The 20,525-nt window shown below is 36.9% G+C and overlaps 2 protein-coding genes across 2 annotated transcripts; one reads left to right on the top strand and one right to left on the bottom strand.

Annotated features, from left to right (window-relative positions):
• Positions 1 to 839: 839 nt before the first annotated feature.
• On the bottom strand, positions 840 to 8,207 carry LOC107692961 (cyclin-I-like). Its single transcript, XM_016492174.1, has 8 exons — positions 8,074 to 8,207; positions 7,897 to 7,969; positions 7,349 to 7,502; positions 7,107 to 7,241; positions 6,956 to 7,030; positions 6,711 to 6,851; positions 4,445 to 4,675; positions 840 to 1,669 (listed from the first exon to the last, which is right to left on the bottom strand). Exons 3-8 carry the CDS (start codon positions 7,460 to 7,462, stop codon positions 1,340 to 1,342), a joined length of 1,026 nt encoding a protein of 341 aa, XP_016347660.1. The 5' UTR covers positions 7,463 to 7,502; positions 7,897 to 7,969; positions 8,074 to 8,207; the 3' UTR covers positions 840 to 1,339.
• On the top strand, positions 4,706 to 19,124 carry frmd7 (FERM domain containing 7). The gene is given in 16 exon segments (XM_016492172.1): positions 4,706 to 5,361; positions 10,144 to 10,235; positions 10,656 to 10,809; positions 11,259 to 11,363; positions 11,456 to 11,498; positions 12,192 to 12,270; positions 12,346 to 12,443; positions 12,519 to 12,630; positions 14,072 to 14,129; positions 14,164 to 14,253; positions 14,335 to 14,430; positions 14,560 to 14,723; positions 15,613 to 15,681; positions 15,776 to 15,851; positions 18,165 to 18,299; positions 18,301 to 19,124. Coding segments are annotated over 14 exon segments (2,013 nt in total). The 5' UTR covers positions 4,706 to 5,361; positions 10,144 to 10,235; positions 10,656 to 10,677; the 3' UTR covers positions 19,057 to 19,124.
• Positions 19,125 to 20,525: the final 1,401 nt, after the last annotated feature.

Below are 20,525 nucleotides of genomic sequence, written 5' to 3'. Positions count from 1 at the left end.
ATGCCGATTTGCTGCTCAAGAATCATTTCTGATTATTATCAATGTTGAAAACAGTTTTGCTGCTTAATTTTTTGGGAAACTGTAATGCTTTTTATTTTTTCAGGATTCTTTGATGAATAGAGAGTTCAAAAGAACAGCATTTATTTGAAATAGAAATGTTTTGAAACCTTATGTCTTTACTGTAACTTTTGATCAATTTAAGGCGTCCTTGCTGAATAGAAATATCTCTTGAAAAAAAAAAAGTGCTGTATTACAAATTATTACTTAAAGGTATAGTTTACTCAAATTTATCATTTATTTTCCTTGTCATTCAAAACCTATATTACTTTATTTTTCAAGAGATTGGAACAACTGGGTGAGTAAATAATGGCAGACATGTATATTTAAACTATATTTTCCTCTATGGCGCTGTAATTGCACATTTGCCCTGACCCAAGAAAACTAAGAAGAATGTGCGTAGTTAATAGTCTGCTTTTATTCCACAGAAGGACACAGAAACACAAGAATCTGCTGTTTTTACCAAATAAAACGAACTGTTCCTTTTAGAAAAGGAAATTTCCATTGGTTTCATTTCAGAGAAGCAGGAATTTCATATCTGTAGCTGCCGTAAGAAAGGGTTGGGACGAGGTGTTTTTGGTTAAAACATTAGGGGGGAAAAAATAAAAAATATCTGAATAGAAATGTAATTTCCTCTTCACATTAATACTACAAATCAAGACATTATTCTGAAGATATCAAATATCAAAAGATATCAATTCCAAAACGCATAACTCTATAAAGCATAACTCCATTAAGGAATGAATCAACTGGCCAACAAATTGACTTCTGTTTATTCCTTTTAGAAAAGGAAATTTCCATTGGTTTCATTTCAGAGAAGCAGGAATTTCATATCTGTAGCTGCCGTAAGAAAGGGTTGGGACGAGGTGTTTTTGGTTAAAACATTAGGGGGGAAAAAAACATCTGAATAGAAATGTAATTTCCTCTTCACATTAATACTACAAATCAAGACATTATTCTGAAGATATCAAAAGATATCAATTCCAAAACGCATAACTCTATAAAGCATAACTCCATTAAGGAATTAATCAACTGGCCAACAAATTGACTTCTGTTTAAGCACCATAATCATTAAAGCACACTTGCAGTATGAAGAACGCATATGAAAATACAAAAATATAAAACGCAAAGTACAAAAATAAAAGGAATTTAAAAACAAAAGATCAAACATAAAAGGAATCTCATATGGTCAAAGTGCTGCATAAAGTTTTCATAAAAGAAATAGAAAGTGCCTTGGCCATCATTTATCTGCTTCCAACTTTCTCAAAACCACGTTAGCTTATTAACTAGAAGAGGGTCGTAACGGAGTACAAGGTGAGATTTGCTCTTGCATGTCCTGCAGTCTATGGCTTCCTGTTTTCTTTGACATGTCCTCATCATAAAGGCACCAGAAACCGTCATAGAAGTCATCCACGTCTTGGTCCCCTTTCTGTGCTCCTCTGGCCGTCTTTCTGTTCCCATCTCCATCATCCTCCTGCATGTCATGTCCTCTGAACACCAGCATGCTGGCGGCGTCCAAAATGTAGACGGTGTTGGTGGGTAAGGAGAGCTCGAGGCCGGTGAGGTACTCATCCACCGTCTCCTTGCAGCAGATGAACTCTGTGCTCTCCATCTAGAACAAATCCAAACATCCATGTGAGTGAAATTATGCCCAAACTCAAATGGCGCAGCCCTGCGATGAATGGCATGGACAAAGTACTTCATGGAGTTGTATTTGACCAAAAATGTGAAATTCTGTCACTAGCATCATATGGTCCACTTTTATGGTGCTGTCAAAGTCTTCAGAAGCCATGCAACAGCTTTGTGTAAGAAACATGCACTACGTTTTCAAAAAGAGAACTGATTTCTGCAAATTAAAACGCCATATGGGTTTTGTAACAACATTATGGTGAGCAGATTGTTCATTTTTGGACAATTATCCTATTAATTAAAAAATAAAAAAACAAAAACAGTTAATAGTGATGCAACAATTTCGGCAACTTTAAATATTTGAAAATATTAAAAAAAAATTTTTTTTTCGGTTTTGGCTAAAACCGTTGTACAGTGCCTGAAATCACAGACCCAAACAGAGATGTTTTATTACAAGCCGTTTTAACATTGCAATCCTTCAAATTTACAAGTATCTACTTTAATGCAACTAGTACGGTAACACTTTGTTTTTTTGTTTTTAAAGGACCATTTCTTACTATGAACTAGCATGCATATAACTAGCACTTTGGCTGTTTATTAGTACTTATAAAACACATATTAATGTCTTATTCTGTATGAGCATATGTTAGATCCATTAATCCACCCCATACCGAAACTAACAACTACCTTACTAACTATTAATAAGCAGCAAATTAGGAGTTTGAGACAAATGTCATAGTTAATAGTTAGTTAATAATGATAATTGGACCTTAAATAAAATGTGACCAAAAAAATCTTACTGGTAACATTTGGAATGGGTATTAGTATTCAATAAATGTGTACTAATATCTAATGAATAAGTACTAGAATATATTAAAAATGTACTGGTAGCTAAAGAATAAGCACTACTAGATAATGAATAATTAGTACCTAATTGAATATATACTAGATGCTAAAAAAATAAGTATCAGTAGCCATAGGCGTAGCTTAACGTTTGAGCTTGACCAGTCGATTTGGTCAGTCACACTTTTAAATACTTTTTAGCATTTCTATAGTAAACTTACAAATTCACACTCTGTGTACCATTTAAGTGCACGGTCTATTTTTGCTACACTATTTTGCAATAAACACATTGAATATAATGCACTATAAACAAGTTTGTCAACAAGTAGACTTTAAGCAAACCAAGGAGTGAATTACCCACTACTTTAAAACTAATTTCTGTTGGACATTATTAAAGTTAAACGCACAAAAGCTGGCGCACAAACACTTCATATTTAGTAAATCTTACTGAAAATGGCAGATTAAGCGGTTTATATTCTGAAATCTGTGTCTAGGTTTTGTTTTGTGTAAATTAAATAACATTTGGATGTAAACTGTCCTCTTCCGGACCTGAATGTAGAAGCCACTGCACCCAGAGTCATCAAGCACAGCAACAACATCATCTTCATTTGACTATTTCGGTTAGGTTTAGATTTCTCTGTAGTTGTTGTACGTTGTAAAATAACACTAAATATCCATGCAAAAGGCAAGCAGTATATAGCATAGGCTATTATCCGCCAAAATGCAGATTCATCACGCGAATTTACGCAAATGAGATTGGGGAAGCTAGTAAGTTTGATTTTATTTATTTAATTTATTTACAAATTAACAATTTAAAATGTATTAAAATGACTACATTATGTGCATATTTACTTTTGAGTTGAAAACATGATTAATTAACAAATATTTAGTAAAATCTTTCCCAAATTGTTTTAAAAAAATGCATGCTAGTATGTTTAATGATTAGATGTTAAAACGGCTTGCCATAGTGCTCCTCTGATGGCATGTTTTGTTTTGACTGTCAGTGTCTATTTCTTGCACACAACTTGGATACAGGTAAACAACAGTGGACACTAGTGCTGGATTAACAGCATCTATTTGCTATAAAAAGTAGATGTAAAAACTGCCTTGTGTGCAAGTGAAATGTCTGTATATTTGCTGTTGATTCTTCAAACATTTTCTTAATCGTTTGATTATTAGGGATGTAATGATGCACCCCGAGCCAGTTGAAAAATCAAGAAAAATATGTGACGACTGAAGTCGGTTGAGGTGTTAAACGAATCAGCCCGTCTGCTGTTTTTGTTTCGTTCAGATGTTTTATGTAGTATAGTTTCACAAAACTAAAGTCAGACCTTTCTGTTTTTGCTTTAAATTTCGAAATTATACAAATCTAATTTAATTCAGAAACTGCTCATGTTGCATGCATGCAGCATCTGGGTTTGGATCGCGAGTTAAATGCAGTGGTTGACTAATTTTAAATGGAAAGAGCACAGACAAAGCCTTAGTTTGTTTTTTATTATTTATTTGATTTGAGATTTGTTTTAATTTCAGTTTGGTTGTTATTTGACATATTTCAATTTCACAAAGAAATTTACATTTTTTTCTGAGAAATAATTAATTTATAATTATAAGAAAATCATATAGTGAAATCAGCATCGTGAATCGTATTGCATTATGAGTTGAGTGTATCGTTACATCCCTACCGATTATTAGTTTATTTTTGGTTTTTGGCTAAATCTAAAAAAACAAAACAAAAAAAACCCCAAACGCTTTAATTCTGCTTTCGGTTTTTTAGTAAAAAAAATTCTATATACACATACATATTTCAGTGATGCAATATATAAATGCTATGCATCACTAGCAGTTACCCATAATACTCCCAACAAGCATATCAATCTCCCAAAAGCTGTAAGATCAGTGATGTGTTCTTGACTACCTGTGCTTTCCTCAGCAGGTCGGTAAAAACAGAGAACCAATCAGGCGTCAGCCTCTCCAGCTCCAAAGTGATGATGGCCAAAGCCAATATGGAGCCCTTGAACTGCCAGAGCTGGTGGCAGGCCATACAGTGCTGCAGCTGCCTGGTCCACAGCGACGCCTGGAGGCAGGGTCTCTTCTGAGAGATGGACCACATCAGCTGAGGACGCCTGGACATCAGCAGGCCGTGGAACTGAAGGAAAACAACAAACCGCTTAACCAACAGAGCCACCGAAAAACCTAATCACTTACAGAGGCGAGGGTCTGTATTTGTACTCTTGAGAAATGGTGTGTGTGTAAGACCCTCATGAGTGGGCTGTAAAAAATGTGCCGTGTTCGATAGTCTCCATGTTTTTAAAACATAAGTCTCTCGCTCTGAGTCCTAATCCAGATGTTTTGGTTCTCTTCAATGCAGGCCAATCAAAGGCATGCACAACCCAACAAAATGATTTTTTTTTTACTTTTTGGGAATTGATTCCCTGGATGATTTACCATTCAAGTCAAATACGAGTTTGCAAAATTGGCTACTGGTTAGCATCAACCGAGATTACACTGATCATCATTGATGAATACAATAATGTGCACTTATGAATCCAGGAATGTACATTAAGAAATAAAATAGGGCCAATTCTGATTTCACATCGATGCACATGTTTTCTAGGATCATCTGTTTGGAAAAAGAAATAAGCCATGTTGATTGAATAGGAATGACGTGATAGTTTCACGAGTTCAGGGTAGTAATTCATATCGCCTTGTGGAATATTTCTGTAAATGTTTACTGTGGAAGTGACTTTCCTTTGTATCTCTGTCTGTATGTGAGCGTTTACTTCTCCAAGGGACTGAGGAGTCACATGGACCTTGTATGGTAATATATTTAAGGTATTCTAAATTGTGGATATTTATTTGGGAAGTTTATTTTTCTATGCTATTAGATATTTTTTCATTTCACAAGCAATTATATTTAATTATTCTACGTGTTATAGACGTCGAGATATCTATAATATGATCTATATGGGTAGATCTCACAGAAACAACCCAAAATAAATAATGCATATGCATGGATAAAGAAAACAAAGCTTTTTTAGGACCATCGAGGTTCTTTTTACATTGTGGCATTATTATTATTATTATTAAGCACAAAATTAATTCAGTAAATGTACTTTATAATTTAAATAATACTTTTTTTTACACGTTATGATAATGAAGACATACAAAAATATTTTTGGCATTACATTAATGAGAAATAAGGAAAAATGTGCCATGAAAATAATTTCCAGTCCTGTGTCTAAAAATGTAAAATGTGTAATTCCAAAATATTTCCTGGTGATAAAACACTAGAAAACATGTTTTGAAAATAACCTTAAAGGAGTTTTTTTTTTTTAATTGTTTAAAAATTGTTATTTGATTATTTTCCACAAAGGTTCACGTATAATGCTTTTTCACACCAAAAACGGCCATTAAATGTGCAGTTTTTTGGTAAATTCTATTAAATTTGAATTCCCATACAAAATATCCTAACGGTCCTAAAACAGGCTTCGTTTTCTTTATCCAAAATATATTTATCATTTTGATTTGGGGTGAAATTATACCCATGTTTCATGAGTTTCTCCCATATATTAAATTTAATTTTCGAGATTTGTTTTAAGCATCAGGAATGTATTTTTAACAGGGTCTCGTTTCACATACTTTACAGTTCTAGTGGCTATTTTATGACTGTCCGTGGTGTGCTAAAACAGCAATTGCTCTCCATGTGTTAACTGTTGCTCGGATTAATCTGGGGAGCGTTGCCCAAAAGCAATATGCTCGCAAGTTACCAACAGAATTCAATGGAACTTGCGACCATAGATAGCAAATGATGCTTTTGGGAAACGCACCCCTCAACCGTGTCTAAGCCACACTAACTTGTGCAAAGAACATCAGTCATATTTTTAGATGTTTCAACAACCCCACAATGTAGGAAAGACGAAGTATGAAGGTAGTTCCTATTTCTGAGAATATTTGTATTGGAGATGTTTTGCAGGGTTATCTATCTGCTTTACTGCTAAAGTACAAGCCAGATTAGTGCCTTGGCCGAATACACACCGCATGCAACTTGTCGCAAGTGGTAGATCGCCCCGCGGCTGCAGATTTTCACATGCACAACGTCAAGGACCAAAAGTCAGTTTTTCTCATGTTTGGAACATTAAAAGAGTTGCATGATTTCTGCAGACACATCAGTTGCGACTCACAATGTGAATGAAATCCATCGGTGTGGCGATGTAAAGGTCCCAGTGCAGCTTGTTCAATATGACTTGCTCCATGCGAAGAATCTCTGCTGTTGAGAATTTGCATCTGCTTTGCTCCAGCAAGTCTTTAACCGATGCAATCACCTGTTCACCAACAAAAACAGATCAATAAACGTGCTGGAATGGTTAAAAATTGTGTGGGGAGTCTCTGTGCTACAACAAGACAGACACATAGGTATAGATCTTGCCTCATCTTCCTTGTTGATCTTTGCAGCAAGGATCAGAGAGGTGATGGCCACGCATTTGAGGTATTTCTGTCGAGTCTGGAAAGAAAGAGGACTTTGATTCTGTGCCCTTCATCTTTTCTAGTTATACAAAGGTAGTAACTGTTTCACTTACTTTGACTGCTGCAAGCAGGCTGTTAAGAACACAAACTCCCAAAGCAAACGTCTCGGAGGAAAACTGGAATAGGCTGCTCATTTCACACAACCACACGATCACCTCCTGGTACTGAGGTGGGCTGATATCTGAACCCTGAGAGCACACGAAACATGGCAAATGTAGAGCTCAAGATAAACATCAAATTTTCATTTTTGGGTGAACTATCCCTTTAAGGAAGTTCAGAAGCCTTATGTTCCCACCTGAATGCAACCGTTCTTAAGGACTGGTGCTCTCCAAAGACGCATTTCTCTTGCAAGGGTGTTGAGCAAAAGTGTACCCAGCCGCTGACTCTCTTCTTCGCCAGGCGGTTTCATGGCTGTTCTGGAAACTAGTCCTTTCCATTAGAAGTAATGCCTGACAAAAGAAATGCAGTTTAGTGATTTAGCAGCTGCTTTTATCCAAAGTGACCTATCTGAGCAAAGAATGCAGTGCATTAATCAAGGTGTCCTTATTCAGTTTGAACCTCCAAGCTTTCAGTGCATTTCCTCTTCTTTGAGAGCCTGATGTTGGGGTGCATGCAATGCAAAACAGTCCCAACATCAGGCCTACACTACAGTTTTTACAATCACTGTCTACATTTTAATAATTCTTGTTGGTGTTTACTAAAATGAACAAATGCAGGGCATTTTAACTGCATCAGGAAGCAGAAAGCATCATTTGTGAAACTAAACGCGCACAAGAGATATGGGCGGGTCGATTTGCATCAACTTGTAAACAAAGGCATGTAAAGTTTTGGCATAAAAATGACCTTTGAAAAAGAAACACGGCTTCTGTCATTGGCGGCCACTGCATAAATGTGCAAAAATATAATTCCCCCATGCCTGAAAAAAGACACAACAACGAAACACATTTAAAAACTGTTTCACTTAAAAACAACAGAAGCTCAATAAAAGACTAGCAGGTGTAAAACAAGTTATATACATACACCAGAGCACAGAATGTGCGATTAGACTCAAGAATGCAAGTAAAGAAAAGTCGCACAAGGCGCTTGACTCCGCCCTCGTATTTGAGCCCAAGCTGTTGGCACCGCCCACAAATGTGACGTCACGATTGGTTGACCCGCCCATACACTCGTCACCCACGTACTGAACTGTGTTAGTGGGTCGCACATACGGGTTCTTTTATATGAAATGGTCGGTTTATTGTCTTATCCATAGGATTAGAATATACAGAGACTAATGAGTTCAGTTATAAAAATGCTAAAGTGTGTCTTTAAGGGGTAGAGTTATGGTGTAGTAATTGTATTTAACTTTTAGAACATTAAAGGCCATGATATAAAGCATGAGGGGGGTGTGTTTTTTCTATTATTATTTTAGAAACAGGGTTAGTCTGTAGGAATGATAGTAAAATATAAAAAAATCAAATAAAATCAAGTCTGTCTTCAAAGTTAATGCGTGTGAGTGAGCATGAATGGAATGAGAAAGTGTATTTTGTTTATTTTAGCGGTAGATAACCATGTATTTTAGGGCCTGCGTATTAAAAGGCAATATTTTGCTTTTTATCTAGAGATTACATTTATTTGTTTATGTAATGAAAGCTCAATCCACAGATTTCAGTTTCTCTTGCTGTCTATTTTAGTGTTTCTACTGACATCTACTGGACAAATGCAAAGACTTTTTTTGTTTTGCTTATAGAGAACACAAAAGTGGAAAAACATATGCAAAGGAAAAGAGCAAGGGGTTCAAGGATGGCCAAACAATACATAGCAATTAAAATTCAGAAGAGAGAGAAAGAGAGAGAGATAATAATAATAATAAAATAAGATAACAACAAAAAAACAATTACATCAATTTTTTTTTTAAAAATCGAAAAAATTAAAGATCACATAATAATAAACATAATCTTTCCTACAAAACATAAAAATTAAGCATAAAAAGTATACAAAAACACCATAATGTGAGAAAAAAAACGTTCATAATCTTGCATTTCAAATAATTTGCAAGCAACATAATTAGGTTGCAAAGAAAGTAAACATTTTCATATTGCTTCTCAAAAGTGAAAAATCCAAACAAAACATCTTTAAAGTAAAGATCAAAGTCATTATGTATGACGCAGTGCTGCGAATTGACTGATTACATGTAATCAGCTTTTTTATCAATGTTAATCGTTATTCCGCGTCAAAACTATAATCATAAAGAGCCAAGTGTGTTTACAAACACAAGGAATTCGTCTTGGTGACTAGAGCTTCCAGTGCAGAAAAAAAGTACAGACATATAGTGCTACATGCACTTTTGCAAGTTGTTTGTTGGCAGTGTGTGTACACAACCAGCCTAAAATGATAAAAATCCACCCAGTGGTTTTTTGTTAATCTACTAAAATCTTTACCCCTTCTCAAATCGAGCCGATCTCAGATGCCTGTCTGTGTGACGTCACACAGACAGGCCCCTCCCACGATAGTTTGATTGACAGTAGCGTTTCAGCACAGACTGGACTGGCGTCTTACCTTAGACCCGCCCTGAGTGACTGTCATCAGTCCGCCATTGTTTCTCCGCTGGAGCAGATGTAGACAAGAGTGACTCCTGAGCGATTGAGGTGTTCTGTTGTTGGATGTAATAATGAACATAGCAGTCTTCATTTACTCCCGACATCTGAGCCGCTGAAGACGCAGTGGATTACGTTTGTTTTTGAAGGGAATGCGTCCCCGATCTACATAAATGTGTCTATGTTCGCGTGAATCATTCATGATCCAGCCTCATCTACAGAAGAAGTTAGTATACACTTTTCATTAAGACCCTAAAGAATCATATCAACTTGTGGAAAATGGGCATCCTATGACCCCTTTAAGGTAATAAAATGAAATATAACACTTATAATAAAGAGAATTGACAAATAACAAAAAAAAAGAACATTATATTGGCCCCACTTTCAAACAATTTCTTTGAAACATAATGCCTTCTTACATAATGAACTGGTTGCAAAAACCTGCTACAATGGAGGAAAATGAAGGAGAAGACGCAGTCTACTTCTGTGCTGTAAGCGTGTATTTGTGCTGCAGCTGCGCAGGCGGATTGGTCGAAGGATGCACATCCTTTATTTGATTTGAGAGAGGACCATAGGCACAAAGTCATATCATGGCATCAGAAAAACGTAAGTACACATTAAAAATATTTGCTTATTAAAGACTATAAAAAGATTGCACATCACGTTTTAAATTTATGGAATGATGTATAAAGATGCCAAACAACATTTCTGTCGTTTCATTGTACAATAAAGCCCTGATTTATTACATTTCACAGTAGCATTACATTAGGTTCAACGTTCTGATATTTCACTGTAAAATGCATTCTTTTAATAACTTTTAGTAATAACACTTATGTTTATTGACATATACTTAACATGCATGTAATATCTTACTGATATTTATTAATAAGGTATAATATATGCAGCTAATCTGTAAATCTTTATGAAATGTTTGTTAATGGCTTATTAATTAAGGTTTATGCCTTGAAAATGAAGCCAACTCTAAATGTGTTTTACTAATTGTTCTCTCGTGTGCTGATTTTTTAGGGTGTTGATTCATAAGGGCGACATGAGTATGAGCTGCAGAAGAAAGCAACCCGAGCTCTTCAAATCTGAAAACACACGAAAGCCGCAGAAAGACAGCTTGCTTGCTCTTCCAGTCATCTTTCTGGATGATAGCGAGCATGTTTTTGAAATGGAGGTCAGATAATTCTGCTTTAATCAAAGTTTGTGCCACCACATCTGAGAATGATTTAAAGCCAGCTTTAAAGTTGTTTTCTTCACATTTTCCAAAAGCATGCTGGATAACTCCATTATTGCTTCTTATTTTATGCCATATATGCCGAGGGGCATTTATTGCATCTTTTGAGTGGGACGTTGGACAATAAGTCATGCAAGTGTGTGTGTGTGTGTCTTTCTGGTGAGTGGTCTAGAATACCAGGACAGTTTGGCTTAAGGGTTTGCATGAGAAAATGTATGTCAGCATCCCAATTTTTCTGTGCACGCTTGAGTTTCTGACCATAAGGCCGCATGTTATCAATATTATATTATTTTCCTAAATTCTCATTTCACTGTGGCTGATATCATGGATGCGTTTATAATAGCAATATTATTGAGTTCAGCAGTGACTTGATTTAGATTTTTTTATAGCAAAGGGTGCTGGGAAAGGATTTCTTCAACGCAGTATGCGGACACCTAAAACTTGTGGAAAGTGAATACTTTGGGCTTGAGTTCCGACATCATTGTGGCAGTTATGTAAGTTATATCTTAGTAAAACACTAATATAGTATAGATGACGTGTTAATATTTCTTTGAGCTGAAGTCATTCATGTTCATTTTTTTCATAGGTTTGGTTGGAACTGCTCAAGCCTCTTGCGAAACAGATTAAAAGTAAGTCTGTAAACATTCAAATCATAACTCAAAGTAGACTATAATAGTTATTTCCAATATTGTTTTGCCAGTTGTATACGTATGTTAATTTATTCATTATATGTTATTGTACTACATAGGTTATTGTATGATTTTAGGCCTGGTTTGCCATCTCATTTAGGCGTACTTGGTGCTTTATTTCAGAGCAAATCCAAAACTCGTTTACTAATAATCGTGTGGATTATTTGTACTTATATGCACCAAAAGCTTTTGCATGGATAATTTCCATTGGATTCACGCTGATGCAGATGTATTTGATCTTTACCTCGGCTCGTTCTTATGTTAAAGTCACCATGAAATCAAAATAGACTTCTTATTTTTTGTATGAACTGCTGCAGTGTTTATTGTAAGTGATTTATCCATGCATATCATTTTTTTTATGTGCCCTTAAAGGAACAGTTCACCCAAAATGTAAAATTTGTTGAAAATTTACTCCAAAATGTAGATGAGTTTGTTTCTTCATCAGATTTGGAGAAATGTAGCATCAGTGTCTCAGCAATGGATGCTTTGCAGTGAATGGGTGCCGTCAGAATGAGAGTCCAAACAGCTGATAAAAACATCACAATAATCCACACCACTCCAGTAAAAATTAACATCTGTGAAGGGAAAAGCTGATAAACAACCAAAAACGATATTCTCCTCTTCTTAAAACAGGAAGGAATGATCGGACTTTCCGCTTCATAGCGAAGTTTTTCCCTCCAGACCCAGGACAACTGCAGAAAGAACTAACCAGGTGCAGCACAGCCCATCACACACTACATCAAACAATAATGGCACAGTGAACATCTCTGGACTCCGTCTCTCACAGGTATCTGTTTGCGCTGCAGATCAAGCATGATCTGTCTAACGGCAGTCTGACGTGTAACGATAACAGCGCTGCTCTGCTGGTTTCCTATCTTCTTCAGGGTATGCAGACTTTCCCATGCTGCTTGTGCTTGATTGAACTAATGTGACTGAAGTAATGTCTGTGTGTTTCTGCAGCAGAGATTGGCGACTATGTAGAAGAGCTGGACAAGCAGCATTTGGACAAGAGGTACATTCCAAACCAAGAGTGCCTCCACAAAAAGATCATGCGTTTCCATAGGAGACACAGGTAATGTTCAATTAATAGTCAGTCATAGTGCTTCGCTGATGTACAAATGCCTCGTATGCACACAATGCAAAGAGATTTTACTTGAGGCCTTTATGTATAATGCAGTGTAAGGTATTCATAGTGTACGGTATTCATTTTCATAAAAATTACAACCATTTAAAATGCGATATATTCCTTGTTACATCGGAAATTGGTTGTTTATCATGTGTTTTAATGCATTATATTTTGTGTGTAACAGTGAATAGATAAGTATTATAATGCATTATAACTGTGGTTAGAGTTATTAATGACATAATTAAGTGACGTGCATTATAAGAAATGATTAATGCATTAAAATACTTTTATGATGCATTTTATAAAAAGGCTACAAATCAAGTGTTACCAAGATTTTTTTTAAAATCAATATTATGAAATAAAGTAAAATATAGTTGGTCACGATTATGAGTGTTACTGTGTATTAAATATGAGAGTTATTTGTCAGTTATGTTTATGGTTTGGTTCAGTTTTTTTTTTTTTTTTAGTATAATTGAGATACCATTATGGTTTTTATTTATATTTTGAATATACAAAATATAGTTTGTATTTTTAGAATTGTAGTTTTCAGTTTAATTGTAATTTTTTTTTTACATATATATATATATATATTGGTATATACACATTTCAGTGTTTTAGTTATTTTAGTACATAATTTTAGAACTTTTTACACTAAATTAAAATGAGAAATGTTGCCTTGAAATAAAAAGTTTTATATCTTGGTTTTGAAAATATATATTTTTTCTGTTAAAATGGAGAAATATAAAACTATTTTTATAGAAACAACATTTTACGTTTATTTCTAAATATGCATATAAAATGATTATTCTGATGAATAGTTCAAAAGGACAGAATTTAATATTTTGTAATATTATAAATTTTTTACTGTCACTTTTGATCAATTTAATGCAAATAAAAGCATTAATTTCTGTGTGTTTTTTTAAATCGTACCCCAAACTTTTGAATGGTTTCTACAAAAATGTTGGTCACACTTTAGTTTGAGGAGCAATTCTCACTATTAACTACGACTTTTGCCTCAATAAACTCCTAATTACTGCTTAATAATAATTAGTAATCTAGTTGTTAGTTTAGGTATAGTGTTGGATTAAGGGATCTAAAATATGCTCATGCAGAATAAGACATTAATATGTGCTTTATAAGTATCAATAAACAGCCAATATGTTGGTAATATGCATGCTAATAAGCAACTAGTTAATAGTGAGAATTGGTCCCTAAACTAAAGTGTGACCAAAACATTAAGCAGCAAACACAGATGTCAACACTGACAATAAGATGAAATGTTTTTAATGATTTCTGAAGGATCATGGATCGTTTGTCACAGATGCAGACTTAAAAACAACACAAAGACTCAGTAAAACACCCCGGATGTGTTTTCTCTGTGCTGTAGAGGTCAGTCCCTAGCCGAAGCGGATGGTCAATTGCTTGAAGTGGCCCGTAAGCTGGACATGTACGGCATCCGAAGTGGCCCGTAAGCTGGACATGTACGGCATCCGGCCTCACGCCGCCAGCGATGGAGAAGACATGAGAATCAATTTAGCCGTCACTCACTCTGGAGTGCTGGTTTTTCAGGTAGGGACTGTGTCATTCATGATAAAGCCAGGTTAAGCATTAGCAGCTTTAACACGGCTATCTTTTGTGTTTTTATTTTAGGGAAATACTAAAATAAACACTTTCAGCTGGGCCAATATTCGCAAACTCAGCTTCAAGAGAAAACACTTTTTGATAAAACTTCATGCAACAATTGCGGTAATTATTTTTGCTCATCCTCCAAAGAATGGCATTTCGTACTGGAAAATATCATGGACAAATATCCATGGCCCTTGTTTATGTGGCATGAGGAACAAATCTGAAAAATGCGTCATTGTGTCTGTTCAGGAGTCTCGTAAGGACACCGTCGAGTTTGCCATGGCCAGTCGTGACGTCTGCAAGGCCTTCTGGAAGATGTGTGTGGAATACCATGCCTTCTTCCGTCTTTCTGAGGAACCGAAGGGCAAGCAAAAATCACTCCTCTACAGCAAGGGATCTTGCTTTAGATACAGGTAGATAGATACTGTCAAAAACAATACAGTACTACAGAATAACACTATTTAATGTTGTTCTGGTGTGCTGCCCTGCAAAGGCAAAATTCAGTGAAAATTAATGTCAAAATCGGTGTAGAAGAGTACGCAACAATATTCATTGCTGGTATTCTGTATCTCTTTTGTGTTCCCAGTAAAGATCGTGATCTTTATGTACTTTAGTATGCATGTAATATTTTGGCTGCACTGAAGCATAAAATACCGTAGTCTGCAGATATTTAGGAAACATGCTAACTTTCTCTGAAAAACAATGCTACAGCCGTTTATTCTGCTTTGAAATGTGTGTTCCGTGTCGGAATGTTGGGTTTTGTTTTGGTCTGACTCCGCCCACTGCCAATTTAACCAGTAGGATTTCGACACCCTGGGTTGCCAGTTGGTGGAAAACACCGAGTATTACAGCCATGGAAGCCAGCAAACGGCTATTATTAACATATTGGCAGTTTATTAGTACTTAGTAAGGCAGTTGTTAAGTTTAGGTATTGGGTCGGATTAGGGATGTAGAATATGTACTTTATAACTATTAATAAGCAGCTAATTAGGAGTATATTGAGGCAAAAGTCGTAGTTAATGGTTTGTTAATAGTGAGAATTGGACCTTTAAATAAAGTGTGACCCATTTAGCAAATGATCTCCCGATCATGATTACACAAAGTTACTTTAAACCAAAAGGAATGACCCATAAACTACATTACAACTATGACCAGTTCTTTTGATATTTACATTGAAATATCAGTGCTGCTGCTGGTCTGGTGTTTTCCTTTTATCTATGGATCCCCGTCAGACTGATCAGTATATATAAATATATAAATATATATATATATATATATATATATATATATATATACCAACAGTGGAAGAACTCAAAAGCAGCTTTTGGACTTTGCGAAGAAATCTGAGAAGAACAACTTACCTTTTCAGAGGTGGGAAATGACTAGAAACAGTTCAAAATAGCTCATATTTCCGTGAAAGACATGTACTGTATGTTAAAATACTGAGTTGTTCTGTTTCCTTCAGGAAGTACTGTAGAGACTACTATGATACACGACAATGCAGATCCTCGCCTGACTTACTGACTGATGTTTCCAAGCAGGTACAGCCAGTATATTTTTAGGCTGGAAGCTGTTACATACTTTCTGACATGCTGACTATATGCTATGATAGCTTAGCATGAATGCTATGCTTCTAATGATGATCATTCAGTATATGCTAAACTATCAGAAATGACTGTTTTTGAGACTGGTTGCATTATGTATAGCATATCACAAGAAGTCAGAGTGCATTCTTAATATTTTATTTCTTATTTGCAAAACCATATTAGTCACCTATTCGTTATAGATGATACTACTATTATTAGCGGTGACATAGTTGCTGGAGAGGCCAAAACAGCGCACAGAGACTCAGATATTCATTCATCCTTTTTATTTCATTTCAGAAATTAACTTATCTTGAACATGTTTACATAGCTGCAGTAAAGCATTAAACTGGGATTTAAAAAAAAAGATTTTTACTCTCAATTTCTACCTGATAAAATATTTCAAAGCTTGGAATAACTAGAAAAGTATAATTATTAGAAAGATGCCAATGGAGTTTTACCATTTTATTAATTCACATGACATCCAAGTCTAGATAGAAACCACACTTCAAAAATCAAGTTTTTCAAGGCAGTGGAAACCCTGGTTCTTCAAAGAAAGAAAAACAGTTGTTGAGGTGGTGAATTAAAAGCTGAAATTGATGTTTAATTGAAAAAAAAAAAACAGAAAAAAATCTATTTTTTGTTATGGAGCCGTTTATTGAACTTTTAAACATTAAAAGTTATTCTTAGGTTTACTTTATAAAACTCAGTAAATATTTCACAGCAAAAAGACACGTGAAGCACGAGCTGAAGGTGGACGTTTGTACAATTATACTAAAAGACCTTTTATTTGTTAAAAAAAGCATAAGCTATCAGATGAAGGCATGTAGTAGATTGTGTACAGCAGTTTTATCAACAAAGTTTTGATCATGTTGATCATTTAGAGGCTTTAGGGGCCGTTCACACAGAACGTGTTTTGCCATTCCAATGCGCTACTTTTCCATTGTTTTTCTATGTAAACATGCACTAGATCAGGGGTGGGCAAACTTGGCCCTTCCAGGCCACTTTCCTTCAGAGGTTAGCTCCAACTCTAATCAAACACACCCGAACCAGCTAATCATTGTCTTCAAGACTACTAGAAGGCTACAGGCAGGTGAGTTTTATCAGGGTTGGACCAAATCTCTGCAGGAAAGTGGCCTGGTAGGGCCAAGTTTGCCCATCACTGCACTAGACGAACATGTATGACCATTGCACTCATATCTCGCGTCTTTTGCAGCATCTCGCACATGAGCGCCGTGTTTTTAAGACACCGTGTCAAGTTTAAAGAATTTCAACTTTCACATGCGGCGCCGCTCATCAGTGTCAGTTCCAAAACAGTGGACCAATCAGAAGACCTCGGAGCCGGGGCAAGCGTTGCAAGCTTTTGTTTACAGTAGCAAGCTGCCATGGCAACTGTTTTAGACGCAAAGACGTGTTCTGTGTGAACAGCCCCTTATGCCGGGTTCAGACTACACAATATTTTTGTCGGTCATGATAGTCACTGTCAGATTACACGATTTTGACTCCTAAAATCTTGTCGTGTCGTGGACAAGAAACATGTCAGACTACACGTTGCTTCCCGACCATTCATCGCGTGCCGTCTTTAACGACGTGCGTGATGTCATCGAGAAGGCGGAACTAGCGACTGACTTCCGAAAACAAGAGTGTAAACATTGCTGAAGCGCTTCCGCTATAGTTCGCCAGCATTTTTTTTTCTTCGTTCTGTCGAGGTAGTCCCTCGATGACACATCATACAGGCAGGAGTACATCTGCCACAGCTCCACGAAGCTTTCCCCCATCTCTTAGTTCTCATCATCTCTCTTTCGTTTCGCCATGTTTGAAACCTGTGTATGAAAGAGCTTCTGTGCTGCTATTGGTCAACGTCACCAATGTGACAGAACTCGTCGTGGATGACGGAAAAAAAATGCTAGTGTTTCTGTCGTGATGTCGTGAAGCATCGCAGACGTGGAATCAGTTGTCGTCCACTACGACACACTACACGAGCTGAAACTATGGAATCTTGCGTCACGACGCCCATTGTCGTTTACGAATCCCCACGACACCCTACGTCAAGCAAATCGTGGCAAAATCGGGCTAAAATCGTGTAGTCTGAACCGGGCATTAGAAATCTGCACTTGTTTTAAGTCATCTTGGAATTGGATTTGAATCAACTGGGTTCTAGTTAGTGCAGTAATATGTTGCAGTGTAATTTTTTGGTCATTGAGTCTCGTTATCATTATAGTTGACGGAACAGAGGTTGTTTGCGTTGACTGAACCGCGTGTGTGTTGCAGGCATATGAGCAGCAGTCGTGTGGTTTTCCTCACGCGGGAAGTGGCATGCGCAGTCAGTCGGCTGTGGAGGTTCTCGTCTCCTCTGAGCCGGAGGACTCTCAGGAGTCTTCCCTTCGTCCCTTCCGCTCTGAGGTGGACGCAGGGGCCCAGTGCACAGCGGGAGCACAGGAACAACCGGAGAGCCCGGTGTAGATGCCGTTTGAACAGACGCCAGCTGGTGCTGCTTTACCCAAACCACCCTCACGCTTGCCTGCATCCGCTGTTGCCCGTGTGCCCGTCGTTCGCTCTGGATCACTCCTGCACTCCGGTCCTGCTGCCGTGTTGCAGCCACATGGCTCATGAGATGCTGCCGGCGACAGCATGCTTCCTGGACGACGCCTTGCGCTCTTCGAGCTTCTCCGGATACGCCGGGATAGGATGGCCTCCGGTGCTCGGAGCAGCACCTGGGTTTTACGTCGTGGGAAGCTTTGGAGACCGAGATCAGGAAGAGTTAGGCCACTTCAGTGATGACTGTAGCTACCAAACGGGACTTCCTCGCCGGTCATACAGCCAGTCCGACGTCAAGCTGTTGTGTCAGCCGGCAGAGTTTCGCCCGCTGGGTCACTATCCTCACCTGTCTCGACGGGAAGGCCTCACGCGGCCGACATACCTGCCGCTGCATTCAGCATGACCGACAGACGGCAGCAGGTCAGAACTGAGCCACAGCGACTCGGATCCGGACGTGATGTGTTCGTTCTACTGTCCCGGGATCAGCAAACTGGTGCGCTCCATGCCTCTGGCGCGCATGCGCATTTCCTCCGGAAGCTTACAGCTGGATGAAGAGGAGGAGCGTTCGTTTAGTAATGAAGGCACATCATCTGCGACAGCTGTTAAAGCCAAACACAAGTCCTGAGAATAAAACCGTAAACTCATTCAATAGCCAAAAGCATCATAACCGCAATGAAATAATAGTCTGAAAAATCTAATATTTAAAAAAAATGGAACGGTTACAAAAATCTCACTGCATTACAATTAATGGCAAAAGGAATGTTTGGAAATGTAAACTGATATTTCCTACTGACACATTACAGCAAAAGATAGAAATAACTTAAAACCATTTTTTTGTTGGTGAAAATACTAATGGCCTAAGACTTTTGCACAGTAGTGAATATGACCAAAAGGTGATGAAATTCTGACATAAATTTATATAAATATCAGCAGTCACTCTATATCTCCAATAACATGTCTTAGTAAGATGATATTTAATGCTTAGTTTGATGATCAAAACATATAATGCAATGCAATCCAATAATGATTGAGAGATGAACAAAAAATAAACGTTCCTCAAAAGCCTGATGATCAGATTTGAGACTTACTGATTTTTCTAAAAAAATGATGTCTGGAGTCCAGTAAGTGCTCATCTTGAAATATTACTAACAATATCAAAGTTATTCTTATGTTTACTTTATAAAAATCAGTAAAGATATCACAGCAAAAAGACACATGAAGCATGAGCTGAAGGTGGATGTTTGTATAATTATGAGCTGAAGGTGGATGTTTGTATAATTATACTAAAAGGTCTTTTATTTGCTAAGAAGTCTAAACTATCAATCAAATGACAGAAGGCAGGTAGAAGACTGTGAACAACAAGATTATCAGCAAAGTTTTGATCATTTAGAGGCCTTAGAAATTTGCGTATCAAACAGTAGTCTTTATAGGGTTAAGTCCACCATTGTGCTGATTTAATTATGAAAAATACACAAAATGTCAGTGCGTCGGAGATGTATGTCCTGTAGCGCAACTGTATGTTTGCTAGAAAGACCACAACCATGCACAGGGTATCTGCAGGATTTTTAAGCTCAAATTTAAGACTTCTTAAGACCTGCACAAATAAAATTGATACCATTTGAGTGGGGGAGGGCAATGTCTGGTAACATATTAAACTGTAAAATGACTGATTTACAGTTCAGACACAGGCTTTCACAAAAACAAAAAGTCTTCTAAAATGATGATAAAAGTATCAATTATTATATTAATTTAAACAATTATCAAGCATTATATTAATTAAATATATTTTACTGTCTTAATTGTTTAGATCTTTATAATGCATTATCTTCTTGTCGATTCACCAGTTACAACTCTGCGTGTTTGCAGCATAAAAACATGGGTAGCCTATATTCTTTTGGACATACTGTGTGATTTAATAGTTTTTTTCATAATGTCAACAAGGGGCCGTTCACACAGAATGCGTTTTTTCCAATGCGCTACTTTTCCATTGTTTTTCTATGTAAACATGCAGTAGACCAGGGCTGTCAAACTCAATTCCTGGAGGGCCGGAGCCCTGCAGAGTTTAGCTTTAACCCTAATTAAACACACCTGATC

Source organism: Sinocyclocheilus anshuiensis, unplaced genomic scaffold, assembly GCF_001515605.1.
Source record: "Sinocyclocheilus anshuiensis isolate Anshui unplaced genomic scaffold, SAMN03320099.WGS_v1.1 scaffold658, whole genome shotgun sequence".
NCBI classification, from domain to species: Eukaryota; Metazoa; Chordata; class Actinopteri; order Cypriniformes; family Cyprinidae; genus Sinocyclocheilus; species Sinocyclocheilus anshuiensis.
This window is presented reverse-complemented; position numbering and strand designations above follow the sequence as displayed.